General features: G+C 40.9%; 1 protein-coding gene across 1 annotated transcript in view; it reads left to right on the forward strand.

The window, feature by feature from the left end:
• The window catches only part of LOC308081845 (myocyte-specific enhancer factor 2A-like), a 78,540-nt gene that overhangs the window by 26,213 nt on the left and 29,286 nt on the right, over positions 1-23,041 (forward strand). Inside the window, exons 2-3 of the mRNA XM_080423466.1 lie at positions 2,238-2,439; positions 15,828-16,031. Coding sequence (XP_080279592.1) covers positions 2,386-2,439; positions 15,828-16,031 — 258 coding nt within the window. The 5' untranslated portion in view covers positions 2,238-2,385. The remainder of the gene's footprint in view (positions 1-2,237; positions 2,440-15,827; positions 16,032-23,041) is intronic.

Genomic DNA, 23,041 nt, shown 5'->3' on the forward strand with positions numbered 1-23,041 from the left:
TCAGTAAAAGTATCAATACTGCAATGTAGAAGTACTCTGTTACAAGTACAAGTCCGGAATTAAAAATGTACTTGCGTAAAAGTACAAAAGTATTGGAATCAAAATGTACCAAAAGTACCAAAAGTAAAAGTACTAAAATGTTTGAAAATAGCCGATCTACAAGCTCACACACACACACACACACACACACACACACACACACACAGAGCAGTCGTTATCAAACTATTTCATGTCGAGGACCCCCAAATTGATATGTATTTTCCCTGTGGCCCCCCCCCCCCATCTGAAAAGGTTGTGGGACCCCCCCCCCCCCCAGAAGAGATTTATTCAAACATTTTCAATATTTTCGGCCGCATCCTCACAACTAGACTTCGGGCCAATCCGACTGCTATGCCCATATATGGAGATCTCTGTAGCTGAGCTTGTAGATCTGTTGGCTATTGGCTATTTTTGAATAGCCAACATATAAATGGATACAGTAGTTAACATGATTGTGATGCTGTATTAACTAATTTAGCTGGAGACCCCCTGGAATCACCCCAAGGACCCCCCAGGGAAGATGCAATTCCAATTCAGAACTCTGTGTGTATATTGATACCGTTACACACTTAACACACTGACACAGTTTACACACTTGATACACAACGTTACACTGTGTTAATTATTGTTGCTCTGTACCACAGATTCTAATCTTAATAACCACACCAACATGTCACGCATGTGGCAAATAAAATGCTCTTCTTCAACCTTGAATCAGTGTGTGTGTGTGTGTGTGCGTGTGTGCGTGTGTGCGTGCGTGCGTGCGTGCGTGCGTGCGTGCGTGCGCTGGTATTGATCGAGTTTTCAATTAGTTTCTCCCATAGTCATTTTATGCCATTGATCTTCTTAACAGGCCAAGCTCTCTGGTCGGCCCTTAAAAAGTCTTAATGTTTTATACATCTGACCTCAAGGCCTTAAACCCAGCAGTGTTTAAAATATATTAAATATACAGTTTCAGTTTAAACAGATGTGTTCTATACACTATACATGTTTTAAATTACACGCCAATAATCACATTTTAACAAGTGCAGCTCTATCAGTTCACTGATCATCAGCATTAAAAGAAACCAATATCATCCACGTAATATGCTGTGGTTGTGTACAGCATGGAATAAGGGTTGAATGAATGAATGAATGTATGGAATTGGGATGGTATTGATTATTTTATCAGCAGGGATAAAAATAAAAAAACAAAACAAAGGGAGGGGACGGGGACATTTTCTCAGCCACGTAAGCTGTATATACTTCGAAGAACTTGTGAAAATAGCAGATCTGTACTGTAGAAATCTTTGCTATTTTTAACAAAAGAAAATAAATTGGAGTTTTGTGAAAGATTTTGAAAATGTGCCCAAAATAGGCATATTATGGTTAACATACAACATATCCCATACCTCCCTGCTCTTCTATTGAGACATTTAGATCGTGTCAAAGGCTAGACACAGGATCTGACACAACTTTTGACCTGATGGTCAATATTACATTTTTCCCCTGAGCAAGAAGGCAAGGCTCTATTAGCTCAATAGTAAAAATGGCAGCACGTGCGCGGAAAACCGGGTTCAAATCCGGGGTAGAAGAGGAAAGTGTATCTTTAATCCATTAAGAACGGGAACGCATCTGTTTTTTGAAAAATCGTGAAAAATGTGTGTATATATATTTCTTAAACCGAACATTTTTAACGATAAAAAAAAACAACGTATGTTGCTATATATCAGCGGTGCTCAAACTTTTTCATGTCAAGGACCTCCCACAGTGATATGTATTTGGCCTTGGACCCTCATCTGCAAATATATTTAGATCTGCTATTTTTTTCTATTGTGGAAAATGTGTGCAAATCTTTGAATATATTAAATTCAAAGATTTGCACACATTTTCCAAGAGTTTTTCAAAAAATAGCAGATCTACAAGCTCATAGAACGGCACGGCTATGAAGCACGGCTATGTGCCTCATAGCCGTGCTATGAGGCACAGCGCTCATAGCACGGCAATGACACAGACACGTTCCCAGCTTGAATGGGTTAAATTGTTGCCTCCTACTTTCTACTCACTCACTCACTCTATTGTCTTATAGTCACTCACTCTATTGTCTTATAGTCACTCACTCTATTGTCTTATAGTCACTCACTCTATTGTCTTATAGTCACTCACTCTATTGTCTTATAGTCACTCACTCTATTGTCTTCTCTTCTCTTCCTCTACAGGACAGACTGCACAGACATTGTAACTTCTACGACAGACGGTGGAACTATGTGCTGAGGATCTAATCAGGAACTGTCGCCACTGGGACATTTATTTAGTGCTCATTCTTCTTCGTTGGTTTGGTGGAGGAAACAGGAAGTGGTCGTCGCCATGGGGCGGAGGAAGATTCAGATCACCAGAATAGTGGACGAGAGGAACAGACAGGTCAGACATGATTATGATATTATCTCGCTGTTGTTGTCGGGCAGAAACCTCTCCATATTCTAACTTTTGGTGTTTTTTCAGTCCTACTTGATCGTACTACTGCGTCACACAAAAGCATCAAAAGTAGAAGATCTGCAAGCAACGCGTTTTGAGCTTGTGGATCTACTACTTTTACCGTTTTTGAATCCAGAAAAGACAGAGTTTTGGACCTCACCCGACATAGACGAGATCTTTTCGACCGTTTGTTTACATAAATGCCTCTCTGTCAGTCTGCCAGGCTGGTGCTAAAGGAACCTTAACCTCTCTCTTAACTATTTCATACTGGTTTGTCATTGCACTAAGCCTAAGCAATTTCCTCATGTTTTTTTAATACTTGGCAATTAAATGTTTCCTTCCTGTTCTTGTCCGGGTACGTTACTTCCCACTTTACTTACACGGTCTTTCTAGAAACACAGGAATATTGTCAGAACGCCGTGGCTCTGACACTATAGTATGTGTAAATTTTGTGTTTCATACAAATCCACCGTAGACATGTTATGAGCTACTTTCTGTCAATACATTTTGTGCAGGTGATTATTTTTCTAAGTGTTGGAGTTTGGAAGCGCTCGTTGTAAATCACTTAACGGTACTACGTAGGCTACCACCTGTTTATAAATGTCACATAATGCAGGAGGCAGCAGGACGTTGCGTTATTGAAAACACGTGCTTCCAAATTCCAACACTTGTTGGAAATAATCACCTGTACAGAATTTATTGACAGAAAGTAGCTCATAACATGTCTATGGTGGATTTTTATGAAACAAAAACTTTGCAGATACAAAGAGGATAATTCAAGCTTTCCTTACAGCTGCAATGTTGGTGAGTTTAACGTTGTTTAATACAATCAGATAGGACTTTTCTCTTTGGATGTATGGGCTGTCAAGGGTTGTTGGTATTGCAACTCTAAATTCCAGATATTAAAAATAGGATCTAAGAGTTGCTTGTGGCTAACTGCAATGGAGAGTTGTCCCACAGTTTGGGAGCCAGAAGGGAGAAGAGTCTAGGACGTGTGGAGTGTTGTCCAGGGTGTTTTAGAGAAGGGAGAAGAGTCTAGGACGTGTGGAGTGTTGTCCAGGGTGTTTTAGGGAAGGGAGAAGAGTCTAGGACGTGTGGAGCGTTGTCCAGGGTGTTTTAGGGAAGGGAGAAGAGTCTAAGACGTGTGGAGCGTTGTCCAGGGTGTTTTAGGGAAGGGAGAAGAGTCTAAGACGTGTGGAGCGTTGTCCAGGGTGTTTTAGGGAAGGGAGAAGAGTCTAGGACGTGTGGAGCGTTGTCCAGGGTGTTTTAGGGAAGGGAGAAGAGTCTAGGACGTGTGGAGCGTTGTCCAGGGTGTTTTAGGGAAGGGAGAAGAGTCTAAGACGTGTGGAGCGTTGTCCAGGGTGTTTTAGGGAAGGGAGAAGAGTAGGACGTGTGGAGCGTTGTCCAGGGTGTTTTAGGGAAGGGAGAAGAGTAGGACGTGTGGAGCGTTGTACAGGGTGTTTTAGGGAAGGGAGAAGAGTCTAGGACGTGTGGAGCGTTGTCCAGGGTGTTTTAGGGCAGGAAGAAGAGTCTAGGACATGTGGAGCGTTGTCCAGGGTGTTTTAGGGAAGGGAGAAAAGTCTAGGACGTTTGGAGCGTTGTCCAGGGTGTTTTAGGGAAGGGAGAAGAGTCTAGGACGTGTGGAGCGTTGTCCAGGGTGTTTTAGGGAAGGGAGAAAAGTCTAGGACGTTTGGAGCGTTGTCCAGGGTGTTTTAGGGCAGGGAGAAGAGTCTAGGACGTGTGGAGCGTTGTCCAGGGTGTTTTAGGGAAGGGAGAAGAGTCTAGGACGTGTGGAGCGTTGTCCAGGGTGTTTTAGGGAAGGGAGAAGAGTCTAGGACGTGTGGAGCGTTGTCCAGGGTGTTTTAGGGAAGGGAGAAGAGTCTAGGACGTGTGGAGCGTTGTCCAGGGTGTTTTAGGGAAGGTTCAGACAGCTTCCCTGTGTTAGCTGATCTGAGTGAGTGGGAGGGGTGGGGTACCATACCTTTGGTTGCTTTGGTCAACATATTTCATGATCTAGGAACCATCCAGGCACCCGCCCCACTATCAGACAAACACAGCGGTTCTCTCGGCTCCAGTTCCGGGGACCCATGCAGGCCAGGGAACATGTCCTGGCTTTATTTCCAGCTAAATAATCTGGGACAAGTTTAGACCCAAGGGACACCAACTGAAATCAAGCTAACTACCAGGTTGAGTAGAAATCCATGCAGTATAGACTGAAGGATGGAACCCAACCGCCATAAAGATCCCTGGAAGGCCCTTTTGCTTTTCAGAGTGGTATGGTCAGCGGTCACAGCAGCTGGTGCTGGTGGTGAGGGCAGTAATTTGGGGTTTAGCGTCGGACCAAACGGTACCCCGTCATTAGCAGGGTGGAGTCACAGCCGAAGGACATACAGTGTGGCATTTCTCAGAAGTTAGCGTTAGGACTCTGAAAACCCTTGTAATTTTGTCTTTACATACTTGTTGGTTATGTTATCCCCAAAACAAAAAACACAATGCGTGACATATTTCACTTAAAGCCTCACTGTTTTTTTTATGAATAAAATGTAATTTTCTCCAATCTGTATGGTAGAGTATGCTAATACAATATAACTTAAATACAATTGGGGTGGTTGTATTTTGTCTCCCTGCTCTTCTATTGAGACATTTAGATCGTGTCAAAGGTCATGTCTCACCTAGACTCAGGATCTGACAGGGATTCTGACCTGATGGTCAAGATTCAATTTATCCCCTGAGCAAGCAGTCAGGCTATATTAGCTCAATGGTAAAACATGTAAGAAGAGGAAAGTTACATAGTGCAGCTTTAATCAGGATCAGATACTATTCTGAATGATCCAGAATGATGCAGTTACGTAGATGATGCATGTTTTATCTCATGGATCCCCTGGTGATCTGAATACAATTAAGTGGTTGATTACTTGCATATCGTTGCTGTCGGTGCAGAAACCTCTTATCTCCATATTCTAACCTTTTTGTGTTTTTTTTGTAAATTAACACCCTACTTGATCATACTACAGCGTCACACAAAAGCATCAAAAGTAGCAGATCTACAAGCTCGAAGCGAGCTTGTAGATCTGCTATTTTTGATACTTTTGAACAGTTTTGGACATAATGATGTTTCCACCTGACAGAGACGATAGAAGATCATTGTCGTCCCATAATTTCCTTGCGCCCAACAAACATATCACGCATATTTGTTTTTCGGGATTAAAGACACATAAACAGGAGATAATGTTGTGTTGATCTCTATGATCGCTGTGATCAGGCCAGAAACCAATGTATGGGTGTCGAGTCGATTCGACTTTCCACTGTTATAGACAACAAAGGATTAAGAAACAGATTTATGAAAGTGTATTTAACCCATTCAATCCGGGAACGCATAGCTGTGTGTCATCTTCTATTTTTAGCTATAACCATTATTTTATACTTTGGGCTATTCAAAACTCATAGCGTGGCACCGAGTGCCGCGCTACGAGGTTATACTGTAGATCTGCTTCTTTTTTTTAATCGTGAAAATGTGTGCAAATCTTTGAATATCTATGTTTTTTTAAGCAAACATTTTAAACTCAAATCTTTGCTTCTGGGGATTCTACAAATGTCCTCTAAACATTTTTTTTTTGGAGAAAGAAAATTATGTTGCTATAATATCAGCAGTTCTCAAACTTTTTTCATGTTAAGGCCCACTCAAAATGATATGTATTTGTCCGCGGACCCCCCCCCCCATCTCAACATATTTAGTTCCTTCCAGGGACCCGCAGAAGCAAAGATTTGAGTTAAAAACGTATAGATTTATAAGACTTGCACACATTTTCACGATTTCCCCTCGAAAAATAGCAGATGAGCTTGTATATCTGCTATTTTTGTATAGCCCAAAGAAATCTATAAAATGACACGGTCATGAAGGGTTAAAAAGGATAGAAGATGAAGGAATTATGCGACTATCCCTGTGGATGAAATGTTACACAAACAATGTTTTGAGTGGACTTGACTTCCCCTCCCTGCCCCTCTCCATCTTCCATAGCCCTGCTCCCAGCCAGCCAGCCAGCCAGCCACACTCCTGGCCACTGGAATCCCTCTCTGTCTGTCTCCTCTATATATATCAGCCCCCTAAACACTACCAACAAATACCAGTCTGTCTGGAAGTCAGCCCTGTAGGTTCTGGAAATAGGGATGCGGCCGGGAAGTAAATATAGTTTGGGGGGGGGGGGCGGGGGTGAAGTTTATATTTGATGTTGGGTTGTCAGGCCGTTTCTGTATGGGCAACTGACGGCTTCGCCTAGTGTATACGAAGGCTTCCTCTAGTCCATTGGTTCTCAAAGTGGGGTCCCAGGGGTACTGGGGGGGGGGGGGGGGCTACCAGGGGTATATAGCGTCACCATCATTTTAACCACTTTAACCATTATTGTATACTTTGGCTATTTTTGAAAAATCATTAAAATGTGTGCAAATCTTTGAATATATATATATATTCTTTTAAAGACAATTTTTTTTACTCATATCTTTGCTTCTGGGGGTCCCTGAAACGACATATTTTGAGATGGGGGGGGGGGGGGGGTCCGCGGCCAAATACATGAAAACGTTTGAGAACCACTGCTCTAGTCTATACGAATAGTTCATCTATACTAGTCTATAGGAATGATTAGTCTATACTAAATACAAAGGTTTCATCTACGCTAGTCTTTACAAAGGCTTTGTCTATACTGTACTAGTCTATACGATGGCTTCATTGGTGTGGAATTGAATGTAATTCAGACTAGTGTTCCGAACTAGCAGTTCCGATAGGGTCGTCATTAAAGAACAACACATTGATTGACCATTATGTTAACCCATTAGGACCTGAGGCCGATTCTACAAAATGTCTTCTAAATCCGAACAGTTTTGATAAAACGTATGTTGCTATATCAGTGGTTCTCAAACTTTTTCAGGACCCCCAAAATCATATGTTTGGCCGCGGACCCCCATCTCAAAATGTTTTGTTCCCTAGAAGCAAAGATTTGAGCGTTTGCACATTGTCAAGATTTTTCAAAAATCTACAAGATCTACAAGATCTACAAGATCTAACGCGTCACTTCGTGCCGCACTATGAGCTTGTAGATCTGGTATTTTTGAATAGCCAACCAATGTGCTATATATATATAGCTAAAATCTAAAATGACACAGATGCTTTCACGGTCTTAATGGGTTAATTAAGACAGAATAGGCTCATGGATTAAAGTTCTCAGTCGCCAGGACTGGTTTCAGTCATTTGGATTCCATAGAAGTCAGCATGTCTTCTATGGAAGCATGTTGCGCAGCGAAAACTGACGATCTACAAGCTCTCAATGTGTCTGCGATGCATCGGTTATTTATTTAAGATTTGAGCATTCGAAGTGGTCAAACTACTGTAGCTATAATGTTTAGAGGCATTTTCCATAAAACCCTAATGGTCTTGGATATTTCATAAAAGGAAAAATTAAAGCCTCAGTTAGTGATTTCTTCACAGAGAAATATGAATATCATAATGTTAACCACATGAACCCTAGCATCCCTATTCTGGACATGTCATAATAATAGGTGAAACGCCAAACGTTTGCTGGAACTAGCTGATACACAAGCTCACAACGCGACACGTCGTACGTTTGCATATCGGCTATTTTCGATAAAGAGAGGGGGAAAGTAGAGGGGGGAAAAAAGTAGTGTCCTAGTGTAGACCCCTGTGGGACGCCGGCCATAGGGTTTAGTGGTTAAATGTGTAAACAGTTGGCTATATGAATATAAAACAGGGCATTGTTGAAAGTAAACATGTTTGCTCAGCAAACCTATTCCTGGGATAAATCATGGTTTTAAACGACCTTTCCCAAACCAAAAACCATAACCCTATCCCAACAACCCTGAATCCTGAATAGGTTCTATGCACAGCCAGCCATATTGGAAAGAAATCGGGCCTCTTGCTTACTTCCTTCTTAGGTGTTAGCGATGATACTAATGAAGACTCTGTTCCATTCTGGTCAAACAGAGTCAGAGTGCTGATATTGTGCATGCTGGCTCACTGGAAACACTCTGCTACACCAGTGGGTCTCAAAGTGTGGTCCAGGGACCCTCATGGTTCCTTGAGGGGAGTTCCAAATGGACCCTTATGGGTGTGTAACTCTGAGAGTGTACACATGGAACCAAATGGACCCGTCATTTCCATCTGTACACTCTCAGAGTTATGGGGGTCTTTTAAATTAAAACAAGTTTGAGAACCACTGTGCTACACTAAATGGAACAGAGCCTTAATTAGTATAATTGGTAAGACCTGTGAAGGAAGTAAAGAAGAGGCTATTGCAGCTCCTGTTTGCCTGTGTGTATATAGCTAACAATCACTCTGGGTATACTCCTATTCCCACAACCAATAACCTCCTGCAGCGCCATAAAATCTAAAATGAATTGTTTGTGGAATGAATAATTTATGCTGTGTCAGAATTGGGAGCGGTGATAACTATTGACACAGTAGTACTGCTCATCTGCCCTCTCATTGGTCGGCTATTGACACAGTGCCGCTCATCCCCCCGTCTCATTGGCCGGCTCTGCCGTGTGACTCATAGTTAATTGGCCAAAGTTATGTCGCTCTGATCCTCTGTGGAGTTAGTTTCTCCAGGAACTGTTGACTCATCATGGTGCTGTCAGAGACAAACATCCCCGAGCTGCGTTGTTGTGTGTTCCAGCTATTCATTTCATGGCTGGGATTGGGGTATCATCATTACAAGAATATAAATAATGCATAATAAGAAATATGCCCATGAAAGCTACTGTATGATAAGTAATCTTTTCTTCTTCTTTTTTTTTTTACCACGTAAGAGGCGACCATTCAGCGGAAATAGCAGATCTACAAGCTCAGAACGCGTCGCAATGCGACGCGTTGTGAGCTTGTAGATCGGCTATGTTCGGCAAAGTACAGAGCCCTGGGGGACCCCGGTCAACTGAGTATAGGGTTCAAGTGGTTACATAACACATCATCATCATCATCGATCATCAATCAAAAAACACTTCATCCTCACTCAAGTATGATTTTGATACATCAAATGTTTTTGCCATCTGTTGTTGTTGAGGTAACCCGACCGAAGAACATTTAGCAGTTGATGTAAGGTCAATGTACTGAACATGCAAGACTCATTTTAGTACAATGTTACTGTTAAACTGATGATCGACTGGTTGGTTAACCCATTAAGACCATTGATTCTACATGTCTCCTAAATCCCAACAGTATTCTGAAAAAACGTATGTTTCTATATCAGTGGTGCTCAAACTTTTTCATGTCAAGGAGCCCCAAATGTATATGTATTTGGCCGCGGACCCCCATCTCAAAATATATTGTTCCAGGGGGTCCCAGAAGCACAGATTCGAGTTAAAAATGTTCGCTTAAAAAATATATATATTCAAAGATTTGCACACATTTTCAAGATTTTTCAAAAATAGCAGATCTACAAGCTCATAGATCTGCTATTTTTGAATAGCCCAAAGTGTAAAATAATGCTTTTTAGATCAAATCTAAAAATGACACAGATGCGTTCCAGGTCTTGGGTTAGTATAAGGCCAGCTAGTCGTCCTTGTAGATGTAGCCCGTGCTTAGCTGGGTTGTAAAGGCCAGCTAATCGTGCTTGTATCGATGCTTGTTACTCTGGAGAGTTAGGATTGCTTCGAGTGTCGCTGATGAGACTCTCTTAACCTGGGGGTCCCTTTGCCTTTATTTTTGGGATCTCCATATGGCTTATAATGGCAAGTATGCCCTGAACGTTCGCTACAGTTACACTGCGGAACATAGACAGTACTGAATATACAGGACTCATTTTAGTACAATGTTAGTACCAGTGGTGGAAAAAGTACTCAAATGTTTTACTTAAGTAAAAGTATCAATACTGCAATGTAGAAGTACTCTGTTACAAGTAAAAGTCCGGAATTAAAAATGTACTTCAGTAAAAGTACAAAAGCATTGGCATCAAAATGTACTTAAAGTACCAAAAGTTAAAGTACTAAAATGTTTGAAAATAGCAGATCTACAAGCTCACAACGTGTCGCGATGCGACGCGTCGTGAGCTTGTAGATCTGCTATTTTCAAATAGCCTAGGTATAAAATAGGGCTGAAGTCGTTAATGTACGTTTTATAATATAATGATTTATATCAAAGTAACTAGTAACTAAAGTTTTCAAATAATTCTAGTGGAGTAAAAGTACAATATTTGCCTCTGAGATGTAGTGGAGTAGAAGTAAAAATACTGAAAATTGGAAATACTCCAGGAAAGTAAAAGTACCTCAAAATTGTACTTAAGTACAGTACTTGAGTAAATGTACTTAGTTACTTTAAACCACTGAATGTTACACTGCAGAACAGACAGTACTGAATGAGTATCACGGCTTGGGTGTGGCAAGTCGTGCGGTACAGTAAGTACTGGGAGGGGGGCTGATGGTAGGTGTGGCGCTCCACCTCAGCAATCCCATCCCCCAGGGGTCTAGCGCAGTGTAAAGGGGACAGACTCCCATGTTATCGGCTGATACCGACAATAATAATAATGATATAATAATAAACTTTATTTGTGTAGCACCTTTCATGACATGACAAAAAAAAGAAAAGCACAAGCATAAAACAACATTAAAATAATAGCAGAAAATGCAATGAATCAGGCAAAACAGTGAGACATGAATAACAACACAGAGATTTAAAAATCAACTAAAAGCTAGAGTGAAGAAATAGGTCTTGAGCTGTGCTTTAAAGCTGTCCACAGAGGCTACCTGTCTTAGGTGTAAATGGTAAAAAAAAATTAAATGGTTAAAAAAATGTTTTAGGTGTAATGGGAGTTTATTCCATGCCGTCGCCAATAAGCCTCTCCCGACCTACTGAACATACAAGACTCATTATAGTACAATATTACATTGCAGAACAGTAGGTGAATGATAAAACAAGTATGTTTTATCATGTATTAATTCATTTATAGTTGTATGTTCGTGTATGACACAGACCATAGGCTAAGACGATGATATATTTAATCAGAACTACACAGCAACATCCTGAGTGTCCATTTGAACTCTAGAGAGTTGGTTCTCAGAACATTAAGGTGAAAACATAACGTCACGTCCACCAGCTCCCAGCATGTTGTTCCATAACCTTGAGTCATGCAGTGAGGTTAATGACAGGGTAGTGATGACAGTACACGGTCAAAACAGGGAGGGGTCAAAGGTCATACGGGTCAGAGCAGCTTGTGTGTTGGTGTGATGACCGGCTCAGAGAGTCTGGCCTGTGAGTCACAGGCCAGCATGTGGACATGAAAACATTTGATCCCTTCCTCTTTGTGCCAGACTACAGCCTGACTGACAGCAAGTCAGTTTAACTGATATATATCAGGCTAATATTTGACTTTTTTTGATGACATGATCGGTATCTGCAAAATATGCAGCCGATGTGTCCTGATTTAAATGTCACTTTCAACCTGGCATTCTTATTTTGGGCATCGTTCAAAGCAGAAAGAATTGCAAAAATCGTTCAAAATAGCAGATCTACAAGGTCACATACAGTAGTGTAGCAATGCGATACGCTGTGAGTTTGTAGATTGGTTATTTAAAAACATTTAAAACATGGCTTCAGAGGCTAAATGAAATGAAGTCCAGTTTATGTGTATTTAACTTTTTCAAATTGATTTGAAAATTCTGCTCTTTGACAAAATATCGGTCAAAACATTGATAACCGGTGGGCTAGGACCAAAATCGGGATCGTCAGCGGACCCAAAAATCTTGGCATCGTCGGGGCTCTACTTCGTACCCGTTCTGAGACAGATAGTAGGGAAGATAAGACATCCCAGCTTTCCCTCAAAGACAGAGTAGGTGACAGTAGAAAGTAGCATACTGGTTCTAGAAGGTAGCATACTGTAGCAGAGCCTAACAGAGCCTTCCAGCCAGGCAGCTGTTAAGAGATGACAGCCGCACTCATGAGAGCATTCTTACTTTTACATATTTCATAGCTCTGAGGAGAGAAAGAGAGTGGTACAGCAGCATGTGAGAGAGAGAGAAACAGAGTGTCTGTCTGTCTGTCTGTCTGTCTGTCTGTCTGTCTGTCTGTCTGTCAGGCAATAGGCTCGTATGCACAGCAGCCATAGGGAGACCGGGGACAAAAGTAACACTTTTTGTATTTGCCTTCATAATTCACAGACTACTTGAAATATCCTAGTCATCTTTTGCTATAAGAAACATATATATGTGCCCTAATTAATAATACCATTTTTAAGCTTTCACTAATAAGGACAAGACTAAAATATTAATTTGAATGCAATGAGTCACAGTGTTACAATTGCCCCCGTGACGGGGGCAATTGTAACAGTGGTTGGGGGCAATTGTAACACTGAAAAAATAAGTCATATTAACATACTTTATCTCAAATAAAAGCACATCACTAAGCAATATGTATTTTTTATAATTTAACATTTTTACTTACAAATGTTTTATATACATAATTACAATTGTTGTATTTTTATTACATTTATTTTTACTTTGAAATGTAGTCACATTTAGTGAAATTATGTTCATTTACTAACATAAAAGTATGTAATCCCAGACAAAAAATCTGCTTGCATTGAAAACACATAGTTACAATTGACCCCGGTCACTGTGTTACAATTGCCCCCGATGGGCCAACCATGATAAAATCCCATGTTCTAGCTAAAAACACCTATACTAGCATAGGCTGCTGACGTTAATTTGTGACCAATAACATAGAGATACAATTCGTCTAAGTTTAAATTAGCTGACATCTTATCTTTAGACAGCAGAAGGAAAATACCCTACACTCCAAAATGTACGTTTACACCTCAAAATCAGTTTTATGTTAAACTTCTGCTGAGAAGGGCAGAGAGAGGACCCTACTGAGCATGTGCACACTCACCCCTCTAGCTTATTTCTAATTAGGATTATTGAGCGTGTTACTTTTGTCCCTTATCTCCCCTACTGCAAAGAAATTGGGCCTCTTCCTTACTTCCTTCACAGGTGTTACCAATGATACTAATGAAGGCTCTGTTCCATTTTGTGTAGCACAGTGGTTCTCAAGCTTTTTAATTTCAAGGACCCACATAACAAATGTAACCAAATCCATTTGTACACTCTCAGATGTACACATCCGCAAGGGGTCATTTGGAACCCCCCGCAACCATGAGGGTCCCTGGACCACACTTTGAGACCCACTGGTGTAGCAGACTGTTTCCAGTGAGCCAACATGCACAATATCAGCACCCTGACTCTACTCTGTTTAACCAGAATGGAACAGAGCCTTAATTAAGTATCATTGGTAACACCTGTGAAGGAAGTGAGGAAGAGGCCCAATTTGTTTTCAATATGGCTGCTGTGCATAGAGCCTATTTTATCCTCTTTGTCAGTTTGTCTGTCTCCAGTACCAGGCTGTTTCTGCCTGCCTGTCTGTCTGTGAGTCAGTCAGTCAGTCAGTCAGTCAGTCAGTCAGTCAAGTCTCTGTCTATCTGTTTATCTGTCTGTATGTCTTATCTGTTGTACTGTAAGTCTGTCTAGCCAACTCCCTGCTTATCGAAAGCCTCCATAACACATCTCTGCTTTTCTCAGTTTAAAAATGAACGTTGTGTTTCCACTGGATGAACCCAGTGACACTTCACCTTACCTCCCCTTCTACGACCTCTACAACCTTCCTAGAGCAGCTAGCATGTACAATTGTAAGCTATAAGGTTTCATGCACAATAGGAATAACCTGCAATAAAATACACAAGAAACACATTGTCTGTACATTGCCCGTTATTTTCTAAGATAATATAGATAAATATAGATTAATATTAATATTAATAACATAATTATGTTAATCACATGAACCCTAGCATCATCCCTATTCTGGGCATGTCATAATACAGTCAGCGAACATTTGCAGAACATGTACATGTACACTTGTGTATCAGCTGTAACCAGCTGATACACAAGCTCACAACGCGACACATTGTAGGTTTGTATATCGGCTATTTACGACACAAAGATTTTGTGTAGAGGGGGAAAAAGTAGTGTCCTGGTATAGACCTCTGTGGGACACCGGCCAAAGGCTTTAGTTAGTGGTTAAAAGTGCATACAGTTGGCTATATGAATATAAAACCCAAGAAACACTTAAGTCACACCATGTGTGTTCGTTGAAAGATTGCAGCATCAATATGACCGCATTACATAGGGAGATTAGCAGTCCATTTAATGGGGGAAAAGAAGTATAAATTGTACTTAACACTTTTTTTTAATGTGTTGGACACACCTCTTAATTGGTAAAACAGAGCTTGTGGTACAGAGCAGGTCACATAAAAAAACACTTTGGCTCTACATGCATAAATATTAATCCTTCAACAAGTCTTTTACTTTAGTCTTTCTCTGTCTCTCTCTTTCCTCACTTGACTTTGTCTGGCTGTCTCCCTGTGTTTAGGGCTGTCACGATTATGTTTTACTTGACGATTAGGTACTTGTCGCTCAAATAATTGCGATTAACGTGTGTTAAATTGTGTTTCTGTCATTGAATATTGGAACGTTATGTATGAAAATTACATTGCTGTTTGAGCTTCGTAAGCAAAAGTTGCACGGGGCAGATATGACCAATACATACACATTTAATTACGTTATACTTTTACAAAAAATATATATATTGGAAATAGCCAATCTACAAGCTCAAAACACACTACAATGTGATGTGTTTTGAGCTTGTAGATCTGCTATTTCCAATATTTTTTAAAATGTTAGAAAATATATGATAACATTGATGACGATTATGCAAAATAATTGAGATTATCTCAAATAATTGCGGTTAGGTGATGATGTAATAATTGTGACAGGGCCTAGCTGTCTCCCTGACTGTACTTCCTTTCTTTCTTTGTCTTCACTTTTTGTCTTCTCTGTCTGGTTATGGATCATGTTACAGGCAGATCGATATGATGTCTCTCTCTCTCTCTCTCTCTCTCTCTCGCTCTCGCTCTCGCTCTCGCTCTCTCTCTCTCTCTCTCTCTCTCCCTCCAGTCTGTTATCTAACTTCTCTACTGTATACTGTACTGCCATGGGGGCGCAATTGATCACAAAAATGCCTAAAGAAAGACAAAAGTAGTGTGGAAGTGGAAAAAGTACTGACACTTTAAGTAAAAGTATCAATACCACAATGTAGAAGTACTCTGTTACAAGTAAAAGGCGTGTGTTCAAAATGTTGCTTGAGTAAAAGTACAAAAGTATTGGCATCGAAATATAGTTAAAGTACCAAAAGTAAAAATACTAAAATGTTTGAAAATATCAGATCTTCAAGCTCACAGCGCGTCGCGTCATTCCTTAACGTGTCCTTGTGTTCTGTGTGTCTCCAGGTGACCTTCACCAAGAGGAAGTTTGGCCTGATGAAGAAGGCCTATGAGCTGAGCGTGCTGTGTGACTGTGAGATCGCCCTGATCATCTTCAACAGCACCACCAAGCTGTTCCAGTACGCCTCCACAGACATGGACAAGGTGCTGCTCAAATACACCGAGTACAACGAGCCGCACGAGAGTAGGACCAACTCTGACATCGTGGAGGTGAGTGGAGCGTGTTGTTGTTGGCACACATGTGATGATACATCTGTGTACTGTATATCTGTGTAGTTTTTTTGTTGTAGAAAGAACTGGAGTCAGTATAAAAGCAGGCCGGGTAGATACAGCATGAACACAATGAAGGGAGACTTGAACAGTAGCTATAAGTACCTGTATGAGCATTTGTGTGACGCCATCTACATTTGTCAACAACAGTGGGGCATTAATACCCACAGACAATCTAATTTGAACCAAAAAACAGCAACACACACACACACACACACACACACACACACACACACACACACACACACACACACACACACACACACACACAAACACACACACGTACACACACACACACACACACACACACACACACGCGCGCACACACACACACACACACACACACACACACACACACACACACACACACACACACACACACACACACACACACACACACACACACACACACACACACACACACACACACACACACACACACACACACACACACACACACACACACACACACACACACACACACACACACACACACGCGCACACGCACGCACAGCTAGTTTACCAGCCTGTTTCCCTGCTTCCAACTCTCACCACTAGCTAGATTTGCCTTTTTTATGATCCATTTCTCTCTGCCCTGCTCTGCCATAAAACGTCCCGAAGCGAATCACGAGTTGTTACAGGCAGCGCTGTAAAAAGTTCTAATGAGTCCAATCCATTGTGTTTATAAGGCTGCTGTGAATACTAGAGGAGACTAGAGTCATGTCTGGAGCGACTTTACACTTATATGTCTGAACTATCAGTCTCAGTCTGTCTGACTGTATGCCTGTCTGACAGTGGTGGAAGAAGTACTCGGATAGTTTATATACCACATACCACAATATAAACATACTCTGTTACAAGTAAAAGGCCTGTGTTCAAAATGTTACTTTAGTAAAAGTACAAAAGTATTGGCATAAAAAATAAATAATAAGTAAAAGTATTGAAAATTGGAAATACTCCACTAAAGTAAAAATAACTCAAAATTGTACTTGAGTAAATGTACTTAGTTACTTTACACCACTGCTGTCTGACTGTCTCGCTGTAAGACTATACCCGTCTCTCTGTCTTTATCTGTCATACAATTTACAATGTAGGCACAGACGCTCTTTATCCAGAGCGACTTACAGTAAGCAAGGTAAACACACGCATGAAAAGCACAGAGACAGTGTAGTGATGATAGGTAAACCAAGAACCTGGCATCAGTCTAAACAGTAATATATAATAAAAATATAAATAATAATCTGTGCATTGAAACTATAATGTAGGATGCCTGGTCAACTATTGAACCTGGCATATGTCTAAAATAATGCTATCTAAATTACATTTAACCTTCGCATACGACTGCATGGTCGTCAAGGCTACAGTAGGTCATGTGTGTTATCTCTGTATAGTGTCCATCAATATACCTGTCTACCACTCAGGCCCATGTCTGTGTTCCCAGACAGTGTTATTACAGCCTTCAGACAGACATTGACAGCTCTATTTTCATCCTCACTGCGTCTACACATGGCTCTTTAGAGCTCCATGCTGATGCACTGCTGACTGCTTTACACATAATGGGCTGAATGTCAAAGGTCAACATGACACTCAGGTTAGATTCACTGAAGTCTCTATGTACGATAAATAGAGACATATATTCATTAGATGGGATCGAATCCCACTCTCAACACTACTTTTTGGGCGGTGTAGCCGCCCCTATAAGTGGGGTTGGGACACCTCATTAGTACACATTTGCTGTACTGTGATTGGCTCATTAGTACACCCCTAGCTGTACTGTGATTGGCTGACTCTATTGGCTGACTCTATTCAGCACTGTGATTGGCTAGCGAGACACATGATGACATTAATAACCTATAAATAGGACTATGCACTTCCAAAAATCATTTTTTTTTGGAAGTGTGCTTCCATCACTGTGATGACCACTGTGATGACCACACCGCCCACTTCACACTGGGTGTGATTTTTTCACATTAGGCATAATTTTGCCACTTAAAGGAATAGTTCACCCAGAAAATGACTTATTTTCTATTAATTACACACCCCATGAAGTCTTGAATTCATGGAGATTTTTTTGTTTTTGACGCATTCCTAAGCCAATAATTTGATGACCGGGTGTATTTCCGGTAGGAGACACAAAGAGACTCCTTTGTGTCTCCTACTGGATACATTAGCATCTTTCCACCGGTAACAAAATTATTGGCTTAGGAATGTGACAAAAACTAAAAAAATCTCCATGAATTCAATGCTTCATGGGGTGTGTAATTGATAGAAAATAAGTCATGTTTTGGGTGAACTATTCCTTTAAGGCATAGTTAGTGTGAGGTTAGGGTTAAGGTTAAGTTTAGGCATAGTTTTTGTGAGGTTAAGGTTAGGTTTAGGCATAGTTTCTTTGAGGTTAGGGTTAAGGTTAGGTTTAGGCATAGTTTCTTTGAGGTTAGGCTTAAGGTTAGGTTTAGGCATAGTTTCTTTGCGGTTAAGGTTAAGTTTAGGCATAGTTTTTGTGAGGTTAAGGTTAGGTTTAGGCATAGTTTCTTTGAGGTTAGGGTTAAGGCTAGGTTTAGGCATAGTTTTTGTGAGGTTAGGGTTAAAGTTAGGATTAGGCATAATTTTGCAACATTAGGCATAGCTTCCAAAAACACACGGCAGAAGTCTCACAAGGCACAACCGCCAGTCAAAGTGACTGCTCTCACTGATTTGACACGCGGGAGAACTAAAGAAATGAAATGCTGCTAAAGTGCACGATAAATGGGGTAGAATCATTTGTCCTAGTGACATTATGGAAGAGAAATGTAGCGACACAATACATATATATATATATTTTTTTTAAATATATTTTGGGGGGCTTTTCTGCTTTATTGGATAGTACAGTGGGAAGAGTGGATACTGGGAGTGAGACGCAGAAAAGGTAATCGCGCACGGGAATCGTGCATGAGAGCCTGTATGTGCCTTAAAGGTTCTATGACATTCATTTTCACTTTTTTTATTTTTCATGTTTTTTGGGGGGTTTTATGACCTCAATTACACCCAAAAAATCTGAACTTTGAACATTCAGTGGATTTTCTGTGGTCTGGGTTTTTTGAATAATTAGGCTGAAAAGTAATCTGAGCTTGGCCCTTGGGCAGTGAAGTCACAGGCCATTAATCCCGCCCACTCTCCTCCTCGCCCCTCCCCTATCCTTTCCTTTGGGGGGGCGGAGCAGAGGCGATGATTGACAGGCAAAATCCCTCAACAGCGACACCCGCAGGCAAATATTTCTTTTTTCATTGCAGTTGAAAAGGCTTTAGAAATGTGAGAGAAAAACACCTGCCATAGATCACTGGAGTGGAATTTTTTGTTAAAACTTTTTATACACGTTTGAAGGACCATGACAAAGACTTTTAATGTGTGGTAAAACTGAATGTCATGAAACCTTTAACCACTAGGCCATCGGCGCCCCTGATAAACTACATCTGGTGTGGACCCTAGAACTCCTCAGCTACAAAGTGTGATTATAGTACATCCAGGAGCATTTGGGGGCTAAGTGCCTTGCTCACGGGTGTCGTCGTTGTGGAGTGACTGAAGCACATCATTTGTCTCCTTGCTTGCTTTCCCCAGGCAGACAGTCTTATGATCACAGCCCTGGCTTGGGATTTAAACTGGCACTGTGTGTGAACTTACAAAATAGTTCACAGCCAATAAAAACACAGGGAATGTTCCAGGTGCGGTGTCATCATACTGGAGTCTCGTTCTATCAGGAACAGGCCAACCACACAGGAGATAAAGATATCAAATAAAACACCTCCAAACGGCTCTATGTGTCTTGTGTAAACAGCACAGGGTCGTAAACTCTGTTTGAATATTCTGCTGCCGTGCGTCTCTCAAGTGGTTTTTTTGAAGTGGTGTGATTTATGTCCTCCAACCCAAGCTGTCAAAATAAACTCCGGCCAGAGCCAACAATGGCTGCTTTTAAATGATGGAGGCTGTCCCTCCATACTGACTCGAGGCTCTATGCCCCCACCTATACTACCTACTGACGACAGCAGTGGTCCCGAACCTGGGGTCCGCGGACCATTCGCTGGTGGTCCATGATGTCTATTTGCACTAAAATGAATTTGATTTTAATTACGGTATAACATTCACAACCATTAGGTACCTGTAGAACAGTCGCCCTCAGTCCCGTCTCACTCTGCTTTCTCTCACTAATGTTTTGGGTAGACTACTTAACGGAACAAAACATGGTAGTGTTAGTTAACAAGATGAGAAAAAAAGCTGAGAAACGGCTAAAAGAAACGCACATCCCAGATATACTAGGCTGGGTGCTGGATCAAAAGGTTAAACAGTTGAAAAAGGTCTGAGAAAGAGCCTGGTGGCTCGCAACGTTAGCACTAAATAATTGCATACAGGAGCATTATACTGGTATGCAGATTTGTATTCCTTTCAACTATCTTAGTTAACAACCCATTGGAATTGTGTGTGACTCCTCAACCCCTCCACTATGTCCAGTGTCTCAGCAAGATGCTGAATGCACGGACACAACAGACTTGTTACAGAAAGCTACGGGAAAAAAAATATATGTGCCTTTTAGGCAGTGGTGTAAAGTAACTAAGTACATTTACTCAAGTACTGTACTTAAGTGCAATTTCGAGGTACTTTTACTTTACTGGAGTATTTCCAATTGTCTATACTTTTACTTCTACTCCACTACATCTCAGAGGCAAATATTGTACTTTTACTCCACTACAATTATTTGAAAACTTTGGTTACTAGTTACTTTGCAGATATAAATGATTATATTATAAAACATTCATTAACCACTTATTTTATACCGAGGCTATTTGAAAATAGCTGATCTACAGGCACGCGTTGCATCGGGGCGCGTTCTGAGCTTGTATATCTGCTATTTTCAAACATTTTAGTACTTTTACTTTTGGTACTTTAAGTACATTTTGATACCGATACTTTTGTACTTTTACTCAAGTAAATTCTGAATTCTGGACTTTTACTTAACAGAGTACTTCTACATTGCAGTATTGATACTTTTACTTAAGTAATACATTTGAGTACTTTTTCCACCACTGCAGAAAGCTACGGGAAAAAACATAAGTGTGCCTTTCAGGTATGTCGGAGATGCAATTCTCCCAACCCAGCACGAAATGTCCCGTCCGTGCAGTGTTGCTCGTAGAAATATGACTTCTATGAGACAGACAATGAACAAAATATAATGGCTGGAAAGTGAGGTTCATAATCATTTCCAAGTCTTCAACTTAACGGCGATGGCCATAAAACATTCATAGCCGTGTGTAATCGTCACGCCGACTCACGCATAATGACACCTTTTCTCTAAGTGCCAGTTATTTAATGATCGTATAAAACCATAAAAACATATCATCCAAATCAAAGAACACGCCCTGGACTCACCACAGCTCTGTGAGGAAATGTGCCTCCTAGTCCTCTTACACATGGAAGTAAGATGGCTTTCCAAGAGATTGCTGGCAAGTGCTTGAGTTACAGTACTTAAACCACAGAGAGAGAGAGTTATTTCAGAAAAAACACTGGCAGCTCGTTTTAACCCATTAAAACCGGGAAAGCATCTCTGTCATTTTAGATTTCAACCATTTTAACCATTATTTTATACTTTGGCTATACAAAAATAGCCGATCTACAAGCTCGTAGCGCGTCACTTCGTGCCGCGCTACGAGCTTGTAGATCTGGCATATCTTGAACATTTGTGCAAATCTGAATACAATATATTTTAAAGCGAACATTTTTCAACTCAAATCTTTGCTTCTGGGGGGTCCCTGGAACAAAATGTTTTGAGATGGGGGCCCGCGGCCAAATACATATAATTTTGGGGGTCCTTGACATGAAAAAGTTTGAGAACCACTGACATAGAAACAGACGTTTTTCAGAAAACTGTTTCACTGATTTAGATGACATTTGTTGAATCGGCCTCAGGTCTTAACAGGTTAAGTGAGGATGACGAGGAATGGGTCACACCAACGTGCTTAACTGTGCGACAAATTCAACCTACTCGGTGAACTCAATCTGTCACTTCAGGCTTGAATGGCAGCTGAATTGCAGTTGGCAGATAAAGTGGCTGCATTCAAAGACCCAAGTGGAGTTGTGGTGGAAGGCGAGTGAACAGGGGGCATAATTTAACATGTTCCAAACATTAGCAGGGATTTTGGGGAGCGACTGAGACCTTCCTTCTCCCAAACAACCGCCAAAGACCCACAAAGTGCAAACTTTGTAAGCAAAGACAGCAAGAATTTCTGTACAATGGCTAAAACGATTTGCAGTTACAGTATGCAGTAGAGAAGGAATGAAGCAAAACATCAGATGACAGGTCAATTATCCCCATTATGCAAGTACAGTATAAGGAGAGTTAAATTCTTTATGCATTGTGAGTTTACGCACTTCCAAAAGTGATTAAATGATTTGTGGATAGTTTAAAAAAAAAACTATAACATTAGCTGTTATCGGTGCACGTTCGCCTGTTTTCGAGAATGTTCGCCTATATTATGACATGCCGAGAATAGGGACGCTATAGGGTTCGTGTGGTTAACAGGCTGGATCACTTGTTACCTTCTTAACCAGTCACTCATACCACAGTATTTCACCCTAATTCAAAACTATACTTCTCAATTTCAGGACAAGACTTTTACGTTCCTTTCCTTTATAGACATCACAGTTAAGAAATTAGGCGGTGAACTTAAAGAAAGTCCAAGGCAGCTCTTGTTCAGTTCAAGTAAAATATCCATGGCAAGGACATGGAGGAAATGCAGGTGACCTATAGACCAATTATTTGTTTACCAACATTTAGACTGGACGCACAGTTGATTGTTTCATGCAATCAATTCCCAACATAATTGTTTTGGGGTGCGCTGGTTTCAGTACATTCAACCTCCTCTTGTGTGTTGGCTAGTGAGGCGCGTCCTAGCGAGACATGACAGAATGGGTTTCATTTGGTG

This window comes from Gymnoscopelus braueri, assembly GCF_963280865.1.
Source record: "Gymnoscopelus braueri genome assembly, chromosome: 1".
NCBI classification, from domain to species: domain Eukaryota; kingdom Metazoa; phylum Chordata; class Actinopteri; order Myctophiformes; family Myctophidae; genus Gymnoscopelus; species Gymnoscopelus braueri.